The 27,057-nt window shown below is 54.6% G+C and overlaps 1 protein-coding gene across 1 annotated transcript; it reads right to left on the bottom strand.

The window, feature by feature from the left end:
- Positions 1-729: 729 nt before the first annotated feature.
- Positions 730-26,828, bottom strand: LOC118699350 (receptor-type tyrosine-protein phosphatase kappa-like). Its single transcript, XM_036403320.1, has 30 exons — positions 26,768-26,828; positions 18,853-19,035; positions 18,083-18,295; positions 17,398-17,640; positions 16,894-16,902; positions 16,327-16,566; positions 13,752-14,042; positions 13,263-13,360; positions 12,546-12,741; positions 12,302-12,413; positions 11,947-12,181; positions 11,775-11,814; positions 11,148-11,253; positions 10,912-10,979; positions 10,476-10,618; positions 10,249-10,336; positions 9,619-9,689; positions 9,187-9,223; positions 8,356-8,453; positions 8,058-8,174; positions 6,791-6,948; positions 6,577-6,712; positions 5,170-5,319; positions 4,900-4,999; positions 4,312-4,391; positions 3,761-3,895; positions 3,194-3,319; positions 2,471-2,628; positions 2,058-2,193; positions 730-1,546 (listed from the first exon to the last, which is right to left on the bottom strand). The coding sequence occupies exons 1-30, from the start codon at positions 26,826-26,828 to the stop codon at positions 1,472-1,474; spliced, it is 3,903 nt and encodes a 1,300-aa protein (XP_036259213.1). The 3' UTR covers positions 730-1,471.
- Between the last annotated feature and the right edge of the window lie 229 nt (positions 26,829-27,057).

The raw sequence follows: 27,057 nt of genomic DNA, 5'->3' as shown, positions 1-27,057 counted from the left end.
CCTCAGCCCCTTCAACTCCCAGGGATTGCTTACTGCTTTTGCAAGGCCTTTGAATCGGTCTTTCTGTAATCCTTTTATTTAGGCTTTGCTTTCATTTTTGCACTCCTGGAAGCAGGACTTGTATGCCAGATTTCCCAGTCCCAGACACACAGGCCCAGGTTGATGGCATTCTCCTGCTGTCCTCTGGGTTCCCAACCCTTCTGCCCTCTCTGCTGGCATTCAGCCAAACCCAGGGCTTTGCTTGGCCTGGCTGGACTGCTTTGTGACTCTACCTGTTCTGTCTGGACAAGAAATAAAGGCTTATGGATTGGAGGGGCTGCCTGTCCCACACAGCTTCTGCCTGCTCCCCTCATTGCCCCTGTGGGGTGATGTTCCCCTGCAGGGAGCTGACTGTGCCTTGTTGAGGGGAGCCACCAGCAGGGCTGCTGTGATCCTCTATTCCCCTGGTGCTGCCTGACAGCTTTTCTGACCTACTGAGCTGAGCTGGACAGCTCTAATGTGAATTTGGAGCACATGTGTGGTGGCAATCCATCAAGGGTGATGGCTCTCCACACACATTTTGGCCAAGAGTGTATTCTGTGCCCATGCTGTGGTATGTCTGTGCCTTCAGCTCCCTTGTTGCCCCTGTGCCAGGTCAAACCTGGAAGAAAAGCAAAGATCAGGGGTCACCACCACCATGGCCTTTATTGGTGAGACACAGGACACAAAGCCATGGGGTCACTCCTGCTTCTGAGGTCTCCTGCCTTTCTTTCTGTGGTGCTGCTTGAACCACATCCAGGATATTGACGTTGAGACACCATAGCCTGGGATTGCCATGGTGCAGCCACAGGCTGATGGCAGAGCCTCTGTGGAGCTGGTAGGGCAGTGGCACTTGGAGCAGCACCAGGAAGATGCAGCCCCAGGAGGAGATTGTGTGGAGTTTGAAGGAGCAGTTCAGCCCTGCAGGACCATGGGTTGTCCCACTCTTGGCTCTTGCTGACTTTGGGCTTCCTGCTTCTCCCACAGTTGGACAGATATTCTGTGCCCCTGAGCACCATGGATCTTAAAGCGGTTGGAGACTTCTCTGACCAAACACAAGGTGGGTGTTGGTGCTACCCCACTTTCCTTGGCGCTACCTGAGGGGACAAGGAAACCTCAATGGGACAGCTGTTCTCCTGATCCTTGGCAAGGAAGCATAGGTGAAATCCTGGTGCCTCTGCTCTGGTCTTCATGCTCAGGCTGTGATTCCAGATAAGTTCCTGCACAAATGCTGGGCAGGGTCAGGTTCCCATTTCAACACTTGGCCAAAATTTGGAGACAGTCTAGCCTGTGTTCTCCAGCCACGGAGGACCCTTGGGGTGGTTTTTCAGGAGAGTGAAGCATCTTGGGGTCATGCACATCCCTTTTTTTCCCCTCTTGCTTCCACTGTTACTGATGAAGGGCTGTTCCAGGGAGTCAAAGTCCCATCCAGAGACAGGCTGTGGTCATGCCCCTACTTGAAATTCCCGTAGGTTTCAAATGAATTCAAATAACTGAGGGCTAGTTCATAGCAGAGCCCATACTGTTCCTGTGGATCAAAGGATGCACGTGAGGCTCTGGTGGACCAACACCTGCAGTGGCATGTCAGCATTGGTCTCCAACAGCTTCCTGACACAGAGCATGCCACACACAGGTGCAGTCCACCCTCCCCATCCCAGCTGGAGTCCACCATCCCCAGCTGAGGAATCCAGGCATGTGCTCCAGGAGCTGGAAGGATGGGCTACACCAGCACTGGAGCCAGCTGGATTTGGCAGGAGAGCCAACATCCATGACACAAAGTGTTCAGCAGCCAGGTGGAGCAGAAAGGGGCCACTCATCATGCAGGATGCTTTGGTGCCCCCTCAGTTCTGCAGAACCTGCCACTGAGGGAGTGGGTGTGTCCCAGCAGCAGCAACTGCTGGGAGGTTTCAAAGATCTCATTGGCACCTGGCCTCAGGATGATCTGAGCACAGAGGGGCTAGGGCAGCTACTGGGACAATGCAAGATATGGCTCTTGTTGTGCTGCTGCCATCCACGCTGGGTTGGAAGTCAGCACCTACCACATTTTTAATGAACTGTCTGCGCCTCCTCTTCAGCATCCTCACAGCCTGGGACACATCCACCATGCCCTCACTTTGGATCTGCTCACACAGGAAACCAGCAGCACAGAAGATCCCACTCCGGCTGGCTCCATCCCTGTGGAGGAGGGCAAGGGGAGCCTCATTTGCTCTGGGATGGCAGGTGGCAGGGCTGAGACTCAGAGGTGTCCCCCTAGACCCCCACACTCTCAGGATGATCTTGGCCACACGTCCCCCACCCAACCAACCTCCAACAGGGGAGCCTTCCTCCCTCAACCGCGCTGAATTCATATGCACACATCCACCCGAGATGGAGCTGTCCCCAATGTCACTGACACAGCCTGAGCTGTGTCCAGCTCTGTGCCATGGCTGCTCCTCCAGGAGACATCACTCACCAGCAGGTGACAAGGATGTGTCCATCCTGGCTCTGCCGATGGTGTGTCTCCACCTTCCCTAGCAGGCTGATGATGGTGTCAGGGTGTGGGGGAAGGCGATGCTGCATGGGCCAGTCTGTCAGTTGATGTAACCGGATTTCCAATGCAGATTTCTTGGGCTAGTGGGGAAGAAAGACAGGGGGCTGGGCAGAGCAGAGACCTATTGGCTTCATGGAGGGAAGGGGAGGGACAGCGCATGCCAGTCCTGCCTCAGCCACGCACACTGGATCAAGGGAGCAGCCCCACATTGGGAATGCCACTTCAGACGTTGCTCTTCTCCAACAAGTGCTCTGAGAGCAACAGACAGAGCATAAGAGAAGAGCTGAGCTCCAGGTGCAGCTCAGACTGACACCAGTCCTGTGTCCAGCTGCCTGCAGCAGTTCCCCTTCCATGAACCACTGAGATGTACAAACTCCAACCACAGCTGCTGTCCTCCAGTTGGAGGGCACACAAAAACACCTCTGAATTCTACCTGTGCCTGCAGCCTCACTTCCTTGGGATTAACCTCTCTGCCAAGGCAAAAGACTCTGCTGTGGCCAGTGCCCTGCCAGGACCCCACCAGATCCCTGTGCCATCTCTGTCTGGGACTTTGAGCCCAAATTAAAGCCTATTGACAGCTGCTCTTCCCAGCTCATGCAAAGATTCTTCTCAAAGGAGTTTGCCAGCTCTGAGCAAAGGGCCCACCTGCTGCCTGTTGCTGAGGACAAGTGTCCAGGTTGTGAAGCCAGCCCCAGGCTCCTCTGAGATCAGCTGCACATGGAAGCGGCCATAGTCATCTTCGCCCTGGCTGGGCCAGAACCGCACGTACGTCTGGGGGAGGGCGAGAGGTGCCTGATCACACATGGCCCCGCCTGCAGGCAGGGCAGAGCTCGGCCCCGCACATGGGGGGGCTCACACCAGCCCCTCGCCCATAAGCCACCTGCACATGGCTCTGCCAGCCACTTGCTGGGCACCAGCCCAGTGCTGCAGCCAGAGAATAACACTCCATCACACAGGACACCTGGGTAGGGCTCAACAAAAGCCGAGGGATGCTCATTTGCAGCGACACCAAGGACAGCCCCCTGCTGTGGAGCTGTGGAGCTGGGACAGTCCTCAGGGCTCTCCCAGGTGGAGCCCCCAGGCTTGTAGTAGGTCCTGCTGCAAGCTGGGCTCTCATGGTAAGATCCATGCAGGGCCAAAGGCAGAAACCACACTGCTCGGCCCCACAGGGAACCAGGAGAGGGGAGAGCTGTCAGAGCTTGGGCTGCTGACCTTGTCCAGCTCCTGGAGTTCGTTCAGCACAACTATCGATGTGCAAGTGTAATCCCAGACCAGAGCCCAGAAATCCACCAGCGTGGTGGGGAAAGGCAGCTGCGTGATGATGATTCTCTCCTCCTCGGTGTACGTCTGCAAAAGACAGGACGATGCGTGTGGGGAGGGTGCCAGCATCCCCGAGAGCCCTTCCCACAGCGGCCACGGCTCCCTACCGCCCTGCTGAGATGGAGAAGGCCCAGGCAGCCCAGCCCTGCTCAGAGCAGCTCATGTTAGCGCCCCGCTGCCCTCTCAGCTCATCGCAGCCGGGCTCAGCTCGCAGCAGGCTGTGGCTGGCACACGCCGCTGCGCTGCCCGCGCAGGCAGGGCTCCGCCGATCGCGGTCGCGGGGGCCATCTCCTGGCAGCAGGGCCAGCAGTCACCGTGCAGCAGCCCGAGGGCGGGGACACCTCCCCCGGGCTGGGGGCTCTACCCTGGCCTGGAGCTGGGCTGCGCAGGAGGGGCCCGGCTGCCCCGAGCAGCTCCCGCTCCCCCGGCGGCCGGAGCCTTACGCTGGCAAAGACGGCGTTGATGTAAGCTGGCGAGCCGTCTGCGTTCACCGAGGACATCAGGATGGGCCGGCAGGAGTCCGCTGCGGAGGCAAGGAGCAGAGACGGGGAAATCATCGCTTGTTGCCTCCCTACGGAGAGGCAGGGGGCTTTCCCTGCAACACGTACAGCCAACATAGCTCCCTGCACCATGGGTTGGACAGGATGGAACGGACAGGCACCACCACACCCACGGCTGTGACAGCTCAGGGCACCCTGATGAAGGGTGCCCAAAACACTGTGGTTGGGTGCACAGCAGATCCACCCTCCTCACTGCTCCCTGATGTGCCTCATCTGAGCTTCTCCACTGGCAAAGTTTAGACCAGGGACATATTTATCCCAGGTGTACCCCCGGTGCCTCCAACAGGCTCAGAAGGAAGCAGCCTAATCTGTATTTATTATCTACTAACCAGAATACAACAACTGCACCCTGAGCCCAACCTGTCAGTGACATGTGCTGGAGAGGGAAGCAGCAGCAAAGCATCGTTCCCCCCATGCTGCTGTCAGGCTCTGGCTTTAGAGCAAGAGGCTGCCCAGCCCTGCCAGTGTTACCTGGCAAGATCCCTGGCTTGCGGTTCTTGGCTTGGTTTCTGGGCTTCTCTGCTTCTCTGCATGGCAGGAGCTGGAACAACTCAGAAAATCTCTGCAGGGCCTGTAGAGATGATTCACCCAAGTCAGTCCTGCCTGTCAGCAACTCACCTTCATGGGCCACTGCAGAGAAATGATCCCCCATCTCCATCCCACTGCTGGGGAGGGGAGCAGGAGGGGGCTGGCATCACAGATGAGCCCTCACAGCACCAGTGCACCGTCTCCTGGTGGTACCTTGAACTCCTTCTCCAGGGCGCTGCTGCAGCCTGAGGTCTCATCGTCTCGCAGGGAGTGCACGCGGCTGGCGATGCTCTCCACGGGCACCCCGGTGCTGCCACAGAGCAAACCTTCCAGAAGCGCCTCGTACAGGAAGCTGTACTGCTCCTGCGGGAGGACACGGCTCAGCTGCACAGTCTGGAGCCAGTCCAGGAGGAACCCTGGAGCTCCAGATCACCAGCTGTCCTCAAACTGTGCCAGAAGTGAGCCAGGTTCATCCTTCACCTTCCTGCCGTGCATCCCTGAGGCCAGACACTTCTCATTGCAGGCAGCCCTGCTTTGGGACACAGCCAGCAAGTCCAGCAACTCAGACAAGATCATCTTCCTCAGGTTTAGTGCTCCCTCTCAGACCAGACCCCTGCTCTGGGGAAGGCAGCCTGGAAAACCTGCAGACTAGTTAGACCTTGTACAAGAGGCTGGTTGGTGCAGCCCAACCTGGTTTTCTCTGAAGGAGCCCAGCACTAAGCAGATCATGGGGACATAGTCCCTAGGCCAGGACACAGCTGCCCAGGAGCTCCGGGAGGGCAGACATCCTGAAAGCCAGAGGCACAGGTAGACTCTCGTTCATCATCCTTGCCTACAAGACAGCCCTTCTGTGGCAGGGTGACTGATACATACAAATGCTGCTGATACCTCAGAGAGTCTCAGGGAATGAAGATTCCAGCTGCTTTGGACACAACATTGAAAAGATCCTTCAGTCTCCGTCACCTGGTAGCCCTAGTCCCTGTGGCTAGATCAGGAACAGCATGGCTAATGTGGCTTTGCATGCCACATCTCTGGGAAAGGTGGTGTTGACAGCAAAGGGTTGAAAGCCAAAGAAGGCTTTCATTCAGAAGGAGCATGGTGGATTGTCTCAAGCGGCCTTACAGCTGGGCATACCAAGGTCTGGAAAATGACAGTGTGAGAAATCCTAGATATTGTCTATAAACAGCCTACTGCTGTTTATCCTCTCTCTGCTTTGGGGAGTAGAATCCATGCAGAGGGAACACTGGTGTTTACAGAGACCTGGAGCCCATTGCCATGAACGTGGTTGAGCTCCCTGTTTTGGGAGACATCAAAGACCAGAGATCACAAAGACACAGAGGAGATCATAGCCCAGCTGGCAAACTACACATGCACAGGCCTTTGTTAAATGGGTGAAAAGAGCAGCCCCACTGTCCCCCAGGATGGACTGGGCCTGATGGTGCCGGTGTTCCCACTTATGTGTTACCTCCTGGCATCCTCCAGCCAGCGAGGTAAAGAAATAAATTTACTCTTGGCATTTCAGCCATGGTTTTGCGGTTGTTCTGGCCACTCGCCTGTGTCGACTCCCACAGGTGGGCATTGGATCTGCAGCCCGAGGCGTGGAGGGAGCAAATTCCTCACCTTGGTCTGCACCATGCTGACCCGCTGCTCCCGCAGCTGCTGCACACAGCGAAACACATCCACCTTGCCCTCAGCCTTGCCCATCTTCAAGAGGAAGTCCAGGGCGATGAAGGTGCCTGTGCGCCCGATGCCTGCGCTGCGGACACGGAGCAGCGCGGGTCAGCGCTGCCCCCGCTGGCCGTGCCCCAGCAGCCAGACAGCCCCAGCGCGGTACCTGCAGTGCACCAGCACGGGGCCTGCAGGCGCTTCCAGCACCCTCTTGTTCACCACCTCCACCAAGCACAGCAGCTGCGACGGGTTTCTGGGCACCCCGTGGTCCGGCCACAGCAGGTAGTGAAACTGCTCCACTGCTCTCGGCAGAGCACAGCCTGCCTGCAGAAAGGGAGACACAGCTGGCAACAGGCAGCTGCAAGCGACCAGGAAACTTGTGTCAAGTGATTGCCTGCCGACAAGGAGGCAGCAGTGGAGAAAACCGCTTGAGAGGGGCACCAGCACAGAGTGCTCCCTGCAGCAGCGCACCATAAGGACTGCTCCACTGCGGCTCCTCGGACACTAAAGGGCACATTCACCCATCCCACAGCCACGCAATTCATTTTGTCCTCTGCTTCACCGTGAGCAGTGAACGCAAAGCAGGAAAAGCAGCTCGTGCCCCAGAGGGGAATGATACAAATCACAGCTTAGGGTATTTCCACAGTCATCAAAAAGCCCTGGCTTGCCCAGAAAAGATCTACCCTAAGGCTGTTACTACACTGATGTGAATGTAGTCACTTGTTACCAGCCACTGTGATTTTCCCTAAGCATCACTTTCACTTGGCATGAACTAATGCTACATCTTACCATCAGGTGCTCTTGGAGCTTTATGTTTCAGCTACATATTGCTCTGGGCAAGACAAGAAAGGACAGAAATATGCATCACTGCAATTTCTTCCTATTGTGCCTGTTTTCCCTCCTTGCAACTCCTTCAGTCTCTGCCCTTTATCTGAGGTGTAACTTCAGCAGGAGCACACATCTTGGCAAATGACCTTTTGTAGGTTATCTTAAACCATAAACTGTGTGTCCAGGTTTAGGGCTGTAAGTGACCAAGGAGCTTCAGTGTGGACCTTCTGCAGATTGATTCAGGTGTCATGCAGGCACCTGTCCCATCATCCTGCATGTGCAGAGAATCCATTCCATAGCCTTTATCTGCTTTTATACCCTTTGTAGTCACCTCACCCAAGCCCTCAAGAATCTACAATATCCCCATGTGCAACGTCAGTCCAGACTGCTCTGGGGTGACCACTGGAGCTGACTGACTGCCTTTGCCTGGCACAGAAACCTGGGACTCATAGCTTGGCATGGATTCCATTTATAGCAACCTGCTGACACTGCACCTTTTGTGCTGGAGACCAGGCTCCCCACAGGGTCCATGTCTGACAGCTCCCACCAGCTGCTGAAACCCAAACACATCCTGCATTCCCGCCTCAGCTCCATGCCAGGCTTACCTTCTGCAGGCAGAAGATGCGTTTGACAAGGCCTGTGGTGGTCCAGGTGTTGTTGAGTGTCACGGTGATGTCACCGTAGACCTGCTCCTGCTCTGGCCAATACTGCTCACACTTGATCTGTCAACAGCAGTGAGACCTCTGGGCACAGGAAAACTCACAAGGAGAGCATTGCAGGGGTGCAGTGCTGCTCCCTGTCCCCGCTGACAGCTGCACTGGGAGCAAGCACAGCAGGTGTGGAAGCCTGGGCTCTGGCAATGCCCAGGCTGAGAGGTTTCATGGGCTGAGAGGTTTTCTCTACCTTGTTCTGTTCCACTAAGCCCGTCAGCATCACAATGACTGAGGTCTTCTCCTGCCAGATCATGTGCCAGAAATCCACCACTGTCCCAGCCAAGGGGCCTTGGGAAGGAAGAGAAGACCCCTATGCAAGTGTCCAAGCCATGGGTACATTTTTGGACATTCCCAGGCTTTCCTCTGCCTAGACACAGAGCTACAGCCAGGGGACACCAGCAACTGAAGGGGGTGCTGGCCACATCAGCTTCATCACCATGTTAGAAATTAGGACAAGGAGAAGGGAGGGAAGATGAGCCCATGTCAGGTATTCACTGCTGCTTTGGTGGCTCCTGCTTGCAGACCCTTAAGATGACTGTCAGCTGCTCCCACATTTGGGGCCCTATTTTCCAAGGAGCATTTCTGCAGCTCTGCAGGAAGCCAAGACCTCCTCATTGCACACTGCACAGAGTCGACAAACCCATCCAGGCTTTGCACTACTGGGGAGAGACTGAATCCGAGTGCACTGGTTGCAGACATGCCAGGCATTTGCAAGATTGTCCCTGTCATGCCAGCTGCCAAAGGGAACAAACTAGGCTTGTGAGTGGAAGGACCATGTCCTCATAGTGGGCAGTGCAGATACCAGTTCCAGCTGCTGCAAAGCTACCACTGAGACCTTCCATGCCCTGTAGCACCTGTAACAACTGTTCAGGGAGAACCGAACAACCTCAGAGACTCTGGAGACACAGGGACTTGGAGTGAGCCATTCACAGCTCCCTGGCTGCTATCCCAGTTCCCCATTTCCCAGATTGCTCAGGGTAGTGAATGGCATCTCCTGAGGATGAAGGCTGGGAGCACCTACCTTGAGCTGCAATGAAGAAGCGTGGATTTCGGTAGGTCTGCAGGGGAGAGATTCAAACAGCTCTCATCACATGAGTTAAATGTTTAACAGGGAATGAAATAAAGGATCCATCCCCCAGGCACCAAAGCCCAGAACTCTCAGCACAGTGTGTCCCACAGCACCTTTCCTGGCCAGCACAGACAGTGGGTACCCAGGGGCTACATCTCAGTTCCTGTCCCCTCACATGGGTCCCTTTTTGTTAGAGGTGAGAACTGCACACAAACCCAGAGTACTCCTGGCAGGTCGGAGAGGATTCAGGGGAAGCAACATCCCAAGACCTGCCAGCTTAAGGGCAAAAAGTGCCAGACCTCAGGGCCCCCCGTGTGAGCAGGACTGTCCTCCTGCCAGCCACCTTTCCTACCCTTTCCAGGGTAACAATTCCTCACTACCTACATCCACATAGCTGGCATTGATGTAGCCATTCCCGGTGTCAGAGGGCTGCAGCACCACACGGCAGTGATCATCTGAAAGAGAAGGGAGGTAGGCTGATGCTTTAGGGCAGCAACAAAGAGACTGATTAAGGGGGAAAGGTGTAATTTATTAAAGTCTGTGATTGTCTGTTGTCTCCCTAGCAGCACTTGAGGCCTCAGGACATGTTCAGGGTTAAAGAACAGCTGATGAGACAAAGGGTGACATGGCACAGTAGGAAGTGCAATGGAGTTTTAAGGAAGATTACGAAATGGCCAAATGTACACATCATGTGGAGCCCAGAGGAGCTTTAAAGTTTGGAAGAAATTGGGTCGCTCCTTCCACTTTCCCACAAATACCTGCCTCTGGATGGTACATGACAGTGTTCAGCACTGACTACATCAGGAACAGGAATCTGATGTTTGATTAAGTTTGCAGGAATATTTGAAGAGCAGAACAAGGACACTCCAACAGGATATAAAAGAGTGGGGCCAGAAATGTCTCTGGGTTTCAGTGGCCATGGAGTGCTGGAGGGGCACCTACACCAGCCCAGCATCCTGTGCTACCCCAGCCAGCTCCAAGAGCCTGAGCCAGTCCCTGGAGAGCTCTGCTTACATGGGATGATGCTCTTGTAGCGGTTCTTGTTTTGATTACAGAGTTCCTTGCCAGCATTGCAGGGGTGCAACAAAGTGGAGGACAATTGCTGCAGAGGAAGAAAACAAGCCCACTCAGCATTGGGATATATCCTGGGGCTGGCCAAGGCCAACTGCATCACACATCCAGGGAAGAAGGGCTGAGGACTGGGCAGTGCAGCCAGGTAGGAAAGCAAAGCTAAACCAGACCTGATATTCTCTAAGAAGCCCCGCACCATGCCTGTTGACTGATTCATCATCTGTCTGTTCTGCCTCTATTTCTTCCCTCTTCAACATCTTCAGCGCCTCCAGCAGTTCCTCCACCGGGATCTGTGTGTTTGGCTTGCGTACATCTGCAGAGACCATAAGGACAGGACTTCAGCATCCAACTGGTGCTAAACTGGCCAGTTCTGGAACTCTGCAGCTGGGACTGAGATGGCATTGTGGCAGCCAGAACTTCTCCAAACCTTAGACTGTCCCTCCCCACACAGGTCCCTTCTCCTAAGAGTAGGCCCTTTCCCTGTGCCAGCCAGCTCTGACCACCTTGTTCCTGCAAGGAACTTGTGGAACCTACAATCATCCTGCCTGTGCTTTTAACAGACAGCCTGTCCAGACAAGGCACACAGGGCCCTAGCTCATACTGAACCTTTTTGACATCCTCTCAGGGGTATAGTGCTGTTGTTTTCCGAGCCTCTTGAACTGTTGCGCTTTAACCTGCAAAACAGCAAGGCAGGTGCACAGACCAGCAGAAGAGAGAGACAGAGCAGAAGCTGTTGCCCATCTCACCACCCTGCCTCATATCAGGTTCCACTTGGACACTCCCTGCCACTGCAAGCTGCTGAATGCCTCACAGAGGGCAGGAGAGGTGAGCCACATACTGACCTGAAGACGACAAAAAGCAGCAAAATCCCCAGTGCCAGGAATGCAACAATCAGTGCTACTGCCATAACCACGGGCTTGCTGTAGAGCAGAGACGATGGCTCCTGGCCTGCAAGCGGCACAGCCCAGGCTCAGGCTCCTGCACAGCCTGAACCAAGCATTGGGACATCCCATAGGGACATGGAGAGAAAAGCAACTTCCCTTATCTTCCACCAAAGGCTTTGCATTAGAGAAAGACTGAGCTGGGGCAGAAGAAGCAGGTGCTTCCTTGGTGTGATACCCTCCATTGTGGAACACGTGTCCCTGAAGGCCCTAGACACTGCCAAGGGAGGAGGGGTTGCGAATACACCAGGGGATTACTGGGACTAAGACTAAACCTGTGGTGATGGCAGGGATGATGTGCAATTGCCAGTGGCCACTGGGCCCTAACCTATCCAAGAGTCCTGAGGATGTCCAAACCCCATCCACCATAGATAGCCTCAAAATATAGAGAACATCTATGAAGACCAAAGTATGGCAATATTCCACTACATCTGCCCTGGGCCAGCTCGTTTCCAGGGAAGCTGCCAGGCTGGCAAAAGGGAGCAGGCAGGAGAGAGGCCTGGGCACCAGGAGCAAGGAGACACTTACCAAGAGAGAAGCTGTAGCAGACACAGGTGAACTTCTCTGCCTGTTGGAGGAGACAGGAGGGAGAGCTCAGCCCAGTCTGGCAGCACTGGCCTAGCTGGAGGCCAAGGTGCCCAGGCAGGGCCCCAGCAGCGGGCGGCAGCAGCCGCAGGGAGCAGGAGCCCCCCGATGGTACCTGCGGCCCGAGGCGGACGAGGCGCAGCAGGGCCGTGTAGTCCCGGCCCGGGCTGAGGGCAGCGTTGTGCAGGCCCTGCCCGCGGCTGCCGTCGCCCAGCACGAAGTCCGTGGCGGCGCTGAGGTTGAGCAGAGCGGCCAGGTACGCGCTGGCATTGGAGAGCCGTGCCTGCCCCGAGCAGATGCTCTCGATCAGCGAGGCGTTGTGCGTGGCGGCCACGATCAGCTGGTGCTCCCTGCGGGCCCAAAGGCAGTGGCAAAGGGCACGGGGGCCACGGGAAGGGAGGCGGCTGCAGGCCAGCGCCGGCGTGGGGAGAGCCCCGGCGGGGCTGCGGAGCCCGCGGGGCTGCGCTCACCTGGCGGCCTCAGAGCCGCGGGCGATGGGGCGCAGGGGGAGCACGGCCGTGCCTTGCGAGGGGGCGATGTCGCGGGCGCCGCGGCAGCTGATGGTCTGGGGCTGCGGGCTGTCTGCAGGGCAACAGCGGGGAATGAGCATCGGCAGGGCCGGGCGAGCAGCAGCGACGGCCTCGGGCGGCGCAGGCCGGCGAGCAGGGCTCGGCTGTGCCCGGGCTCCCGGCCCGGCCCCACAGCAGAGCTCACCGGAGCTGCTGTTGCTGTGAAACTCCCTCGTCAGCGCAGCCCCGGCTCCAGCAGCCGTCAGCCCCTGGATCATCACGGCGTAGCTGCTGCCAGGGCTGTGGCCCGGCAGCCGGTGCTCGGTGACCGAGCCATCGAGGCGCAGCCGCTCGGTCTCCAGCACGCTGCTGTCCCCTGCGTTCCTGGCTGTGATGCTCAGCTGCGGACAGGAGACGCAGCTGGGACGCAGCAGCTCCCAGCTGCCCGCTGGGAAGGTGCCCGCAGCTGGCAACGTCCCTGCCAGCCTGCCCTTCCCTGTGCCTGCCCTTCCCTGTGCCTGGGCAAGGCTCTGGACAGGAACAGGCAGGAACCTCAGCGCCAAGGAGGGAGCTCAAAACAGGGCAGGACAGGAAGGGAGAGGGAGAGGGAGAGGGAGAGGAGAGGAGAGGAGAGAAGGAATTTGGAGCCAACCCTGAGGATGTGTGAGCAGCAACCTCTGTGAGCACAGGGCTGGCCCTCTGAGAAGAGAGGCTGCAGTTTGAAGGGCGGTAGATATCTGGACTGAGCCTGAGGACAGGCCTTACAGTATCACAGGCACTGTGATGAGGTGCTCCATAAGAGGAGCACTGAGCTTCTCAATCCTCCCGTATTTCTTTATGTCTGTCCCTTGCCGACACTTGCCAGTGTGCCTGCACAGAGCTCCAGGCTGGGAGGTGAGGGTCTGCCCTGCTCCCTGGGTACCTGGTATCCAATGATCTCCCCGTTGCAGGAGGGCAGCGCGCTCCACCTGAGAGAGCCCCTGTCGGGATCCAGCCACAGCTGCTCCGGTTTGTCCGGCACTGCAAGCACAGACCATGGGGTCACACACAGGGCCATGGGCAGGGGCTGAGGCCACGGGAGGCTGCAGCAGCTCCTGGCCAAGGGATGGGCTGCAAAGGGACTCCCTACGAGGGGTTTGTCCCCTGCAAAGGCTGCGTGTGCTGCAGCAGTGGGAAGCACGGCAGTGTGGGGTGGAGTGGGACAATGAGAACGGGCTGTGCCCTGCTCAGGGCTCTCCCAGCCCCTTCCCCACAGGGCTCTCCACAGGACCCAAGCAGCTCTGATGCCAGGCACATCCCTGCACGGAGCAAATGATCAGGCTGAGCTGAGGGGTGAGGGCAACATCTGTCCTCCCTGTGACACAGCTCTGGACTGTCTTTGTCCTTGTGTCTGGTATTTGTGTGCACTTACCTGTTTCCTGTGTCGTGAACAACCATGAGAACAGGGTTGTGTTGGGAGGCAAGTCAATGGTGACATTGTATTCAGTGAAGGGCTGCAAAGGGGAGCAGGTGAATGTTCCCTCCTGGCCATGTAATGTCTGCTCTGCATTCACCTCCTCAGCCTCACAGGGAGGGGAAGAAGGTGCTCCCAGCTGGCACATGGCCCTCATGCCCTGGCAGGCATCAGGGAACTTGCAGGTCCATTTCAGTTTGATGCTGGTGCTGGAAATCTCAAAGGTCTCATGGTCAACCTGGAGCACTTCTGTGAAGGAAAGTTTGCCAGAAGGTCACTTGATTCCCTTCCCACCCTAGCCATGCAAGGATGCTGCAAGTCAGACAACTTTGCTCATCCCCAAGAATGGTGGGATAGAAAAGGAGAGACTGAAGGTGGTCACTGCAGCCCTCTGAAAGGGGAGCAGGAGGAGTTTGGGGTCATGGTGCTCTAGGAAACTGAATGTCAACCATTGGGTGAATTTCTCCAGTGGCACAACCGCTCCTGTTCAGTCAAACATCAGGACACCTTGGGGAGAACAGAGGGAAGCCAGGAGGGTGTGTCCCCAGCTGGGCTACATCCCAGCTCCCAGGGAGCAGCAAAGGGATCCTGCCTGCCTCAAACCCTCTGAGCTGTGTGGCTGCAGTGATCCTTTGGTGCCATGGGAGAGCACAAGAGGAGACATTTCCTCCTGGCCTGGAAGCAGGAGCTGCTTCCACAGCCTCCATCCTCACAGTGCTGTCCCCAAGGAAAAACCCTGACCTTCCCATGCTGTTCCCCCTCAGTGATGCTCTCAGGATCTCCCACTGCAAAGGATTGTCCTGCTCCTGATCCCTCCCTTACCAATGCAGTTCACACTGGAATGAATGCGGATCCAGGCACCTCTGGAGACTCTTCCATGCCAAAATTCTTTGTAACCAAGTTTCCCATAATCATCATGCTGGAGTTGAGTCTGACACTGGATTTCAGTGAAGGGTGGCTGGAAACCCTCAGGGCAGCTCAGCATGACTTTCTCATCCTTCTCATAGTTCTCCTGGTCTGGTGTCAGCTTGAGTCTGGAGTCCCACTGGGGCCTTTTGCACGCTTCTGTCAGAGGTGAAAGTGGGTGTTAGATGGGCAGGAGATGATGAAATGGGTATGGGGGAGTGGTGGGAGAGAAATCCCACAGGCAATGAAGGGAGAGGGAAGGTGACACATCCATCTGCTGGGGTGTGACCTGAGGGCAAGCCTTGTTGGGAAGGGGCTTTCCTGATGCATGGAAATTGTGAAGGTTCACTCATCCATGAAGCTGGCCCGTTCCCACTTGTGTCCATGGGCACCATATTCCCTCCTCCAAAGCCCAGAGCAGGGATATTCCCAGCACAATCCCCCCTGCACCAGGGGACTCCCTCCAGCCTCTCATCCAGGCCTGTCACCCAGCCCAGCCCAGGGGGCACTTGCTGGGCCATGGCAGCAGCACTCCTGCTGGCATGCAGGGCCCTTCAGCCAGGGCTCATCCCTCCCACTTGCAGCAGCCACGCCCCTGTAACCCTCGGGGGCTCCCTGTTCTCCCTCTGTGCCTTGGCTGCTCTCCTCCTGCCCCACACTGCTGGGCAGGGGGACAGGGCTGAGCAGTGCCTTCTGCATTCACATCTCCTGCTTTAACCATGCCCCTGCCCCTTTCTCCTGACACAACCCTTCCTTCTTCTCATCACCTCCTCACCAAATTCCCCATGCCCCAGGCTCAGTGGGCAGTAGCTGAGCAGCTGGTGCCAGCAGTTTGTCCAATGCTGCACGGGGAGGCTTTGTGGCAATGATTCCTACAGAGAAGGATGCTGGCTTCTGGAAGGAGCCCTTGCCTGTTCAAGCCTCTGCAAGAAGGTTTGTGAGGCCTGAAGGGGTTTAAAATACAATCTGCCTTCTCCCAAAGGGGCACCTGTGGGATCTCACAAGGTGAAGAGTGACTTTGGCACAAAGGTAAATGCTGTGCCAAGCCCCTTGTGCAGAGGCTTTGCTCTCAAACAGCGCTGATGGCAGAAGACCAGAGATGCCCACCTGAGCACCACAACCAGCAGCTTTGTCCCTCTGCCACCCCAGCCTGGTTGTAGAGGAAAGGAGGGACTGAAGGTGGTCACTGCAGCCCTCTGAAAGGGGAGCAGGAGGAGTTTGGGGTCATGGTGCTCTAGGAAACTGAATGTCAACCATTGGGTGAATTTCTCCAGTGGCACAACCGCTCCTGTTCAGTCAAACATCAGGACACCTTGGGGAGAACAGAGGGAAGCCAGGAGGGTGTGTCCCCAGCTGGGCTACATCCCAGCTCCCAGGGAGCAGCAAAGGGATCCTGCCTGCCTCAAACCCTCTGAGCTGTGTGGCTGCAGTGATCCTTTGGTGCCATGGGAGAGCACAAGAGGAGACATTTCCTCCTGGCCTGGAAGCAGGAGCTGCTTCCACAGCCTCTATCCTCACAGTGCTGTCCCCAAGGAAAAACCCTGACCTTCCCATGCTGTTCCCCCTCAGTGATGCTCTCAGGATCTCCCACTGCAAAGGATTGTCCTGCTCCTGATCCCTCCCTTACCAATGCAGTTCACACTGGAATGAATGCGGATCCAGGCACCTCTGGAGACTCTTCCATGCCAAAATTCTTCGTACTCAAGTGTTCCATAATCATGCTGGAGTTGAGTCTGACACTGGATTTCAGTGAAGGGTGGCTGGAAACCCTCAGGGCAGCTCAGCATGACTTTCTCATCCTTCTCATAGTTCTCCTGGTCTGGTGTCAGCTTGAGTCTGGAGTCCCACTGGGGCCTTTTGCACGCTTCTGTCAGAGGTGAAAGTGGGTGTTAGATGGGCTGGAGGTGATGAAATGGGTATGGGGGAGTGGTGGGAGAGAAATCCCACAGGCAATGAAGGGAGAGGGAATGTGACACATCCATCTGCTGGGGTGTGACCTGAGGGCAAGCCTTGTTGGGAAGGGGCTTTCCTTGAGCTTGTAAAGTATGAAGAATCACTGCTTGATCAGTCTGCCTGTACCCACCCACTTCTCTCTGCGGACACTCCTATCCACATCACACAGCCAAAAACAGGGAGATTCCCATCCTGTCTCTCCCTCTCTCCTGAGCACTCCCATGTACTGCCATGCCCACACTGGGCACAGCTGTGTCTCTGGCAGGGACAGCTCTGCTTCTCCCTCCCGTGATGGGTGGCATTGCTCCTCCCCCAGGTCCATCCCATACAGCCTCCTGTCCCAGTGCCAAGCCCTGCATTATCAGGCCTCCATTCATTCCCCTCTGCTCCAACCCCTGCAGGTGCAGGAGATGTCCCCCAGGCCCCTTATCCATGGGCCAGCAGGGGAACAAGCAGACCTGTGCATTCCAGGGAGGTACCTGGAGGCACAGCAAAGATAATGAAACCTCCATGGGCACCTGGCTGGCAGCCTTGGATTCTGCCCCTGGCCTGGGCACTGGGGTGGGAGCCCCAGACTTGGCCTGCTCAGGAACCACTGCAGGAGATTTCAGCTTGCCCAGCTGGTTCTGCCTGCTCTGTTGTCTCCTGGCTGCGTTGTTCTCTTCAGCAGTTTGCACAGGCAACAGAGCCCCAGGGAGGGTGAGGGTAGAGGGGAGACACGGGCAGCTGCTGCAGCCTCACTTACCCATACACAGGACATCCCCCTCAATGCGTGTCCAGGCACCTGTGCTGCTCCTGCCCCACCAGGCATCCACATAGACTGGTTCTCCCAAATTCACTTCCAGAATTCCCGTTGTACATTTGACCTCGGGGAAGGAGGGCTCAAGGCCTTTGGGACAGGTCAGGGTCAGTTCTCTATTCTGTGGGTATTCAGTTTCATTCTCCAAAAATGGAAGTCTTGCATCCCACATAGGTTTTGGGCATTTTGCTATCAGGGAGAAAGTGTGAGAGTCCTTCTCAGCGAGGGAATGCTTCAGCAGGAGAGGGACCAAGGCTTTTCCATCATGGACTGTGGTTAATGTCTGCATTCCACACCATGAGGAAAGCCAAGGGCCCCCAAGAGCAGAAGAAGAGCATGTGCCAGGGCAAGGAGGTGATACAGGACACTGGGAGAGAGGTGAAAACTGAGGGGACGGATCCCCTCTCACTTCCCGTGACATACAACTCAGGAATAGCCTGGGAGATGCAAGGATAGAGAAAACCTGTCCCACACTGAATGCTTCTCACCCTCCCCACCTTGGAGACTGCTCCCAGCTGGGACCTGACTCTGAGCTGTGCCCAAGGTGTCTCACAGATACAGCAGGATGTCCAGGTCCCCTCCACAGTGGGAAGTGCACATAGCAGGGGAGACCTACTGCTTCCCAACTTACCCGTGGTGCAGCTCAGGGTCTGAGCCAACCTGTGCCATTTTCCTGAAATGTCCAACACCTCCCAAGGATTCTTCCTGTTTGTACATCTGATCTTAGCGAGGGGAGGAGCGTCATTCTCAAAGCAGCTCAGTGTCACCTCTTCACTGACCATGTAAAATCTCTGGTTTGGTCTCAACTGGAGCTGTGAGTCCCACTGGGGCTGCTGGCATCCCACTGGAGAGGAGAAGGAGCTCATGTAAGCAGGATGGGAAGTGGTCTGCTGAGATATCTCTTGCTCTGATTTGGACAGGGCTCATCTGCTTTGGTCACCACATTCAACTGCTGATCCCTCTCTTGCAGCCTAGGACACAGTTATTGGTGGCAGCAGACCACCCCAAGAGCCATCCCATCCATGCCTACTACAGTCTTGCAGGCTTCTCAACTCAGGCTCCATTTGGGAAAAGCTGGGCAGGGACTGAATTCCTTCCCAGTCTTCACACAGAGTTCCATCCCCTCCCACCACCCACTCAGTGTTGGAAGGCACAGGGCTTACAGTAGCCCCCAGTGCAGGGAGCTTTGTTCCTGCCTTTGAACTCCTCCCAGGAGCACAGAGCCCAGCAGGTGCCTACAGCAAGGTGCTGAGACAAAAAGAGCCTTGTCAGTGCCAGGACATGGGGAAAGCCAAGGCATCCGGGTCTGCCATTCCTGCACTGTCATCTACACAACCCGGTCACAGAGGGTCTGCCAGCAGCTCAGGGCCCTGGGCAAGGGTGCTGCAGGGCTGTGCTTACCCTTGCAGGTGGGAATCTCATTCCACAGGATCTGGGCCCCTCTGGAAATGCATTCAATCTGTGGGACAGTCGGCACAAACTTCCCAGCACAGCTGAGCTGCACCACTTCGTACAAGGCATAGTAGCTCTTCCTCGGAGTAAACCGCAGTTTGGTGTCCCAGTCGGAGGGAATTTTGCATTTTCCTGTGTGCAAAGGCCAGGAGTCAGAGCCTGAGGTCACTGGGCTCCAGCAGCATCCATGAGGATGAGGGAGTTCCATGCAGAGGGGTGCCAATCCCTCTCTCTTCAGAGGGGTGGCAGAGATGGCACCTCCCAGGATGAGCCCCATCCCCCATGTGCTTTATACCTCCCCACACCCTCAGGGCAGTGCAGGAGGGTTATCCACAGGGTTATCCTGCCCACCTGCTGCTGAGGAGAAACCCCAGCCAGAGGGGTCCAGCAGCCTGGGGGACGCTGCTCTCTCCCACAAATCCAGGGGCTGTGGGAGTGCACCAGACTCTGCTGGCACCACTCATTGGCATTCCTGTCATTCTGCTGGACACAATCTACTCACACCCACAGGCACACTTGTTTGCAGCAAAATCCCAGTAGAGTTGCCACTTTGCTTTCTTTCTGGATGTTACACTTGTTATTTCCTCTGCTCTATCCCTCTCACAATTATCTGCTGGCTCCTAGCAGCAGCTACCTCCCATCCCATTTCTCTGCCATCCTCACCCAAGTGACACCCCCTCATCTGAGTGGGCTGAAGGGGCTTAGAGCAGGTAGGTATTTCACCAGCTGCACATTTGGTTATTTTGCAGCATGTAGATTGGGCAATTGATTGAAGGAAATCTTCATATTCATTTTCATTAAATTCTAGACAGGAGTGCTGCTGCCTGTCTGCATGGATTTGAATTTGGGTCTCTACCCTCTGACCAGACCCCACTTTTCACAGAACAACTGTAACTCTCCGTGAGTGTTCCTCCACCATACAAATTTAGCTGTAGCTGTCCAAACTTTGTCCAGTGTTACCAGGGTGCAGTCAGGCAGGCACAGAGAGTTTGCACTGCTTCCTACAACACCCAAGTGGCACCAGGACTCCCAGGAAAGCAGGAGTGCTCTGCAGACCTCATGCAGTAGGGGACCACACCAGCTGCACCTTCTCAGACAGAATGAAACCCCTGACAAATAAGTGGAAAAAAAATAGCCTCAGACTGGCAAACTGAGCATCAAGTATTTCAGTCAGGTGAGAGCTACTCATGAAAGCATTTTCCATATTTTAATTTGCATTTCAGGGCCCTGAATTGTGCCCCTAGGAAGATTATTCACTGATGGCTATTCTTTGATCCTAGAGGTACCATAGAAATGTGAACAAAGTTGCTTGAAAAGAGTCATGTGAGGCTTGGCCTGAAGCAAGAAGCAGTTTGAGGGGATGGAAACTCTGCAGTTGAGGCAGCCTTAGGAGCTGAGTGGGTTGTGAATGCTCACGAGCATGGCTGGCCTTTCCCACATGGCCCCACTCTGGACTTCAGTGCAAGGGGGCCTCAGCATTTTTCCTTTTGTAACTGTTCTACACCTCCTGGTAGCTGTGAGACCTCCACAGCACTCAAAACCCACTGGCAGCACCACACATGGCAAGCTGCTAGGCAGGAAATGAGGAGGAAAGGAGAAATTCTCCTTTGCAGGCACTCTGCTGACAGAGGTGCAGATTTCTGGAGGTATCTGGGAGAGCGTCTTTCCACAAACAGATATGCTCTGCTGGCAAGGGTGATTGCAGCTTCACAACAGAGCTCTGCCTTGCTTGCAGCTCTCCCTGAGTCTTTTCATAGAGCAAAGCTCTTCCTGCTGAAATAACTGCAAATGAACCTCTCTAGACTTGCCAGGCTTCCTTGCAGGGGCTGAGGGTAAGGTGAAAATGCCACACCTCTTGTTTGCTGCTTTAGAGGTGTATTATAAAGCAGACTTACTGTAGCAAAAATGAGAGCTAGTCTTTGTTAAAGTTTGTAACTTTTCGTTTTACTAAAAGGTGCTACTTCTGTGCAACTGAAATGAGGCATATTTAGCATTATGCTAATTATTGTTTACAGGCACTTAGGACTCATTCAGTTTTTCATAAAAGCAAAGAAGGGCTTGGGCTGGAAGGTTCCCAGGGAAGATCACTTAGTTCCTGCCCTCCTGTCATGCACAGAGACATCTTCCACTACATTAGGTTGTCCAAAGCCATCCACGGTCTGGCCTGGAACACTTTCAGGGATGGGACATGCACAGCTTCACTGGGCATCCTGTGCCAGTGGATATCAAAATACTGACTGCAACACTGAGTGTTGCAGCTAACTCCTCCCCCTTGGAGTGGTCATCCATCAGATACACACATTCCCAGTTTGGAGACAAAGATGTCATACAGGACAGTGTCAAATGCCTTGCACAAGTCCAGGTGGATGATGTCAGTCACTCCTCCCTTATTCACAAATGCTGTCACTCCTCCATAGAAGGGCAACAAATTACTCAGAAATTATTTGATTTTTGAAGCCATCACAAATAATTTCCATATGCCTCAGAATAATTTCCAGCAGGAACTGCTCCATTATCTTGCCCAGCACCAAAGGGAGACTGGCTGGCCTGTAGTTCCCTGGGTCTTCCTCATTTCCCCTTTCTAAAAAGGGGGTTGTGCTTCTCCTTTTACAGTCAGTGGGAACTTTACTGGAAGTTGCTGGCGACAATTTCTCAGCTATGATAGATAGTGTCTTTGCTACCTCCTCCACCCTCAGAACCCACACATGCTCTGATCAGGTCCCATGGATTAGTGCACCTTTAGGTGTGTCAGAGGGTCTCAAACCTGATCTTTTCTCCAACAGGATGGTCTTCATTATGCTAGCCCCCTCTTTTGTCCCCTGCAACACGGGTTACTTTTTCTTGATTTTGGGCACAAGAAAATACGTGCTCTGTAAGACTCCTGGAAGTGGGTGTGAAGGGATTGAATGAACTGAGCTGGCATAACAGCCACACATTTCTGACAAGGTGTCCACCTTCACCAGGCCTCCAGCCAACCATTTCTCTTAGATCTGGGCACTTATTAGACTTAGTCCTTTGCAGGAACATCAGCCTCTTCTCTGTTGTCTTTGTTTCAGATAAAAAGGCCTTCACAGATGTGCAGACTTGATCCAGGGTTTCCTCAGTGTTCCTATCAGTGTCTGCTGAGCTGGAATGTGGGATACTGCTGGGATACTGCATGGATTCCAGCACAGCCTCAGGCAAGGGTAGGCATGGGTAGGTGAAATGTGTGCTTCTGCAAAGACCACAAGCATGCCAGCAGTGTGTCTGCCCTTCAGAGACAAAGACTACACAGGAGAGCAGCCCTGCAGGCAAACCCTTGTGCTTCTTCCTTCCTTCTTCTCTGCCCACAGGGCCCCTTGCAAGCACCAGGGGGATTCCTGTTCTCTGCAACTCATCCTTTCCTTCCCAAGCTCTCTGAGCTGAGTTTGATGCCATGTGCTTGCTGAGAGGAGCTAAGAAAAGCAACCACTGTTTCCACAGAGAAAACCACTGTTTTTTCCAGTTGCATTGGAGAGTTGCACTGTAAGCTACTGAGAACAAAACATGGGTCTTACAGCATCTCTCTGAATTTGGGAAGGGAGGTGATCATTTGGCCCCACTTTTTAAATTCTTCCCAGGCTCCCCTGTGCCCTTGGACCTGCCAGATGTGCCCCTGTTGTGCTCAGGGGCAGACAGAGGCTGAAACAGCACCCACATCCAAGCTGGACATGGACCATGCTGAGCAGAGCCCAGGGGCTGGGTGGGAGAGATCAGAAATGGCAGGCAGAGCCCACAGCTCATTCCCATACTCAAAGAATCCAGGGACTGGAGAGTACCACTACAGGGGAATGCACCAGCCTCAGAAATTATCCTGGGAGTTAACAGTGTCTGACAGAGGGATGGGTATGGCAAAAATGCTTGCTTGCCTTGCAGAGGGGCAGTGTACACCAGCAGGGCAGCCTGAGGGACTGCCAAAGCCTATTCACCTTGTGCATACAGTGCAGTGCCCAAACATGACAGCCCCTCCAGGGCTTGCCTCTTGCCCACATTCCTACTGCTGCAGAGGAGCTGAACCCCCTGTCACAACACTGACACCATCTGCATCCAGGCATCTACAGCTGCTCAGAGTCCCTTCTTGTGGCATTTCTGATGATTGTTTGAGGGTAAAGCTTAGAAAGCTCTGCTTCCCTGCAGAATGGGGAAGAGAAGGCACTTTCAGTCCATGCCTGCTTTAGTCTCAAGAACATTGTTGATTACAATCCAGCTTGGCCTCACATCTCCAATAAATCCAAGCCTGTCAGGCATGTGATTATCACCTGAGGCTCATTGGGAGAAACCAATCCATGGCTGCTGGGTGCAGTCAGGAGGCACAGGCTGGGAGGGACACCTCTGTCCTCAGGCTCCTTACTCCCCTTTCCAAGTCATTCCATAGAAATTGCTGTGGGAAAAGGACACCTTGGAGCAAAGGAGCCTGTGCTTTAACCCAGGGTGGCTTCTTGTGTGCTTTGGAGGTGTCCATGGGAAGCTGTCAAGGGACCTCCACTGGAGAGATGGAACTCCCCACAAGTGCAAAGTAGTTGTATGTATGTATGGATGTATTTGTGGAGCTGACACACTAAAGGAAAAAGGAGATTGCTTGGACAGCAAGGGGAAAGAAACTCTCAGCTTCCAACCTTGTAGGGATTAACAGCAACCGGGAGAGTAATGGAACAGTTCTCAGACACTGTTTTTTACCCTGCACAGTGGTACGCAGAGAGCCGCCCACAGGCTCTCTGCCCCAGCTAGAGGAAGAAGGCTGAGTCAAATGAAATTTCAGCAAGGAAAATATAGAGTAGATGTGACCAAATAGGTACCTTTTGTAACATGCAATGTGTGCTCACTGTGAAATGGAAAATGCTGAATGCCTGAGATAGGAGTGGTAACAAAAGGTTGGTCTATTTACCTCCAAAGGCAGATATTTACTGTTTTGGTTTTTTTTTCCTGGTTGAAGCTATTAAATGAATACTCTCCTCTCTGATATTGTTTATTACCCATGAATATAGAAAGCCTTTTCCAGAAATGTCTGGACTGCCTGTCCCTGCTGCAAGGAGTTATGAGCCTGGCAGGCTAAACAAAGGCCCAGCAAGGGCCAGAAGGGGAGGGTCAGGAGAAACAGCTATGCTGATAATTCAGGTCAGGCTCCTGGGTTCAGCCCTTTACTTAACAGCAGAAGGTGTCCTTTCTTACACTGTACTATCTCACACACAAAGAAGAAAGGACAAGGTGAAATCTAAAAAGCAGTAGGACAAAGTTCACCCCTTTTGGCAGGGCAGCTCAGCAGCTGAGAGAGGTGACAGCAAAGTGCACTGCAGTCTTGCTGTGTTTGATGCCATGTGCTTGCTGAGAGGAGCTAAGAAAAGCAATCCCTCTTTCCACCAGTGGAGAGTTGTTTTGCAAGGCACTGCAAACACAAACACGGGTCTGAGAGCATCTCTGTGCTCCTGACTAGCAACCAAAGCTGCTGAGCAGGTCTGTAAGAATGATGGAGCAGAGAGACCCTGGGGATGCTCTGCTTGGGAGTCATGGCAGGGAAAGGGGATGGCAAAGCAAGTCACTGAACAAGGCATTGTGAGAAGAGCTGGGAAATGGTGGCACTTTAACCTGTACTGGTGCACCAGATGCTAAAGGACATCTGACACGTGTCTAAGAACAGGAGGCAAAATTCGTTTTTTGGCTCTGGTGATGGGAAGTGGAAGCATGTTAGAGCACACAGTTCACCACCCCTAAGGTGCCACGCTCAGGCACTTCACTGCAGTACCTCTTAGCACTCATGTTCCCCATAGGATGTACTCTAGGCACAGTTTGGAATCCAGCTGGCACAAACCCTCTCAGATTGGCTATGGCTTACTTTCAGCTACCATCCTCCCACCTCCTGGTTATTGCAGCTGTGCTCCTGGTTAGAACCTCTTGTCAGCTGCCACTAGATCACACACAGTGTCAAGCAAGTTTGATGAAAAAGGCATCCAAGCCAGCTTGTATGCCAGACCCTTTGCACAGAAAACGAGCCCTAGAAGCTTCCCCACCTGCCTTCCAGGGGCACTGGAGCTGTAAGGGGAGGAGAGTTTTGTACAGGTATGGCATTTCAGGGAGGAAAAACTCCCTGTGAGAGCAGCCCAGCAAGACAATAAGGTGACAATAGGACAATGACACAATGCACCCTGCCCAGTGCACAGTGTCCCCATGATAGGGGGAGCTGAGCAGCAGGGCCAACCGCACGTGCAAACCACATCCTGTGTGTGCCTGTGGCTGCATTGCTGTTCCCTGCACTGCTCTCTGTGGCACTATGCACAACAGGTTTTACCCTGTATCTGCCAGGGGATGTGCTCAGGGATCCCACCCAATTGTTCCCTCTCTCTGTCCAACAGCTTTACCTTGCCCCACTGCCCCTGTCAGCCCGTTCCACCCTAGCAGACCCTCCTGCCTCACTGGGGCCATTTTCCTTGCCCTGTCCCTCTGCAAGAGGAGGCCCCTGATCCATCAGGTTGGAGCTCAGCAGAGGTGCCAGGATGGGATGAGCCCACGTGCTGAGGATGCGGGCAGGGCTGCTCACACTGCTGGGTGTGGCCAGCACATGTTTTTGTCTTCGTTCCTCTTCTCACAAGCACCAAGGTGCAAACTCAGCAATATCATCTGTGTCACAGGCAGTGCCAGACTCCTCTGGGGAAGGCTGGGTGACTGAGATCTGCAGAGTGTGACAAGAGTCTGCAGGCCTACAGGACCCTGCTGTGTCCCTCTGTACACGACACAGACGGATCCTGGTCTTAGTGTGCCCCTTGAAAACAAACAGGAAAGCCATGGTTGCACATGCTGGCCTGGGAGAACAGCTTCAGCAGGGATCTGGGCAATGGCAAGACACTGGACAGGAGCACATCCTCTGTTGCAGTTTTAGCCCTTGTTTTTTGCGTGACAGTGTGCTGTGCTTACACTCTCTGCAACCAGCCACATTTTCCCTGGAAACAGGCTCCTGTGACACCTCTCACATAGTACAGCCCCTGATGTCACTTCACATCAGCAATTTAAGTTTCTGATCCCATTCCCTGTACTCTGTCACAGCCACTAGATCAGCTGTTTTCTCTAGCCTGCATCCACCCAGATACAACACCACAGCAAACCAGGATGACAGGATTAGATGCTAGTTTAATGATTTTTATCACCTAGCTCCAAGCTTAATGATTTTTATCACCTAGCTCCAAGAAAATTAGTTTAGACAAATACTCCAAGACAGATACAGAACAATGCAAGGTCACAGTTCCTGCACCCACAGCTCAATTGCCAGACAGTGCAGCCTCCTGGGAGCAAAGACAACATGTGAGCAAATTCCCAGTGACTCTGCTGGCATCAAAGTGTGCAGTCAGGGAAGGAAGAGCCCAGCAGAACCCTGGGCTGCCCTGATCCTTCCAGCACCAAGGAAGTGCATTAGAAAGCAATTCCAGAATATGATAAGTCTTGTCCCCAGGCTCTCCTGGACACCCAGGGGCTCAGCTCATGGCTCCCCAGGTCCTGGTGGGGCACCAGCAGCCATCTCCTCTGTGGTGAGGACATGGCACCCTGACACTGTGCCAGGACAGATGGACACCTTGTATTTCCAGCTCCATGGAGGAACACATAGAGGCTTTCCCAGCAGCCCAGGCTTTGCTGCCCTCCATCCCCAAACAGAGCTCTGCCTAACCACAACCCAGCTGGTGGACTTGGGCCCCAGTGTGGACATCAGACTGCCCTGATACAGCTGCTGTATCCTGCACACCATAAGGCTGCACAGGGGCTCTGCAGAAGGAGCACAGTAAAACCTTCTCTTGCAGGCAGAGGAGGGAGCACTGCTCACCTCTTCCCTGGGGTTTTCCATAATTGTTGGGATAGGGCTTACCATGATTTTGTGCTGCCAGCAGAGGTGTGAGGAGCAGGAGAAGCATCCATTGCAGGGCCATGTTTGCCTATGCTCCAGGGCAGGACTGAGGTCTCAGCTACCCTGGCTGCCTCACTGCACACCCATCTGATTGTGAGTGGTGCAAACACGGAAAGGAAACAGGCACGCAGAGAAATCACATATGGTGCAAGAAGCTTCCTCATTGGAGAGGGAAACTCCGCCAGTGTCAGCACTGCCTTCTTTCTCTTTCAGCTCCATGACCCTTTTGCAATCTTGCTGTCTCTAATTTC

The sequence above is a fragment of the Molothrus ater genome, chromosome Z, assembly GCF_012460135.2.
Source record: "Molothrus ater isolate BHLD 08-10-18 breed brown headed cowbird chromosome Z, BPBGC_Mater_1.1, whole genome shotgun sequence".
NCBI classification, from domain to species: domain Eukaryota; kingdom Metazoa; phylum Chordata; class Aves; order Passeriformes; family Icteridae; genus Molothrus; species Molothrus ater.
This window is presented reverse-complemented; position numbering and strand designations above follow the sequence as displayed.

Bases quoted from the DNA above. Each gene is read 5' to 3' on its own strand.
- LOC118699350 (XM_036403320.1), bottom strand. From the start codon at position 26,828: ATGGCCCTGCAATGGATGCTTCTCCTGCTCCTCACACCTCTGCTGGCA. The intron at 17,641-18,082 runs GTAAGTTGGGAA...TCTCCCTGATAG, and splicing joins GACCCTGAGCTGCACCACGG to CAAAATGCCCAAAACCTATG. The intron at 3,896-4,311 runs GTAAGGCTCCGG...TGTCTTTTGCAG, and splicing joins TCAACGCCGTCTTTGCCAGC to ACGTACACCGAGGAGGAGAG.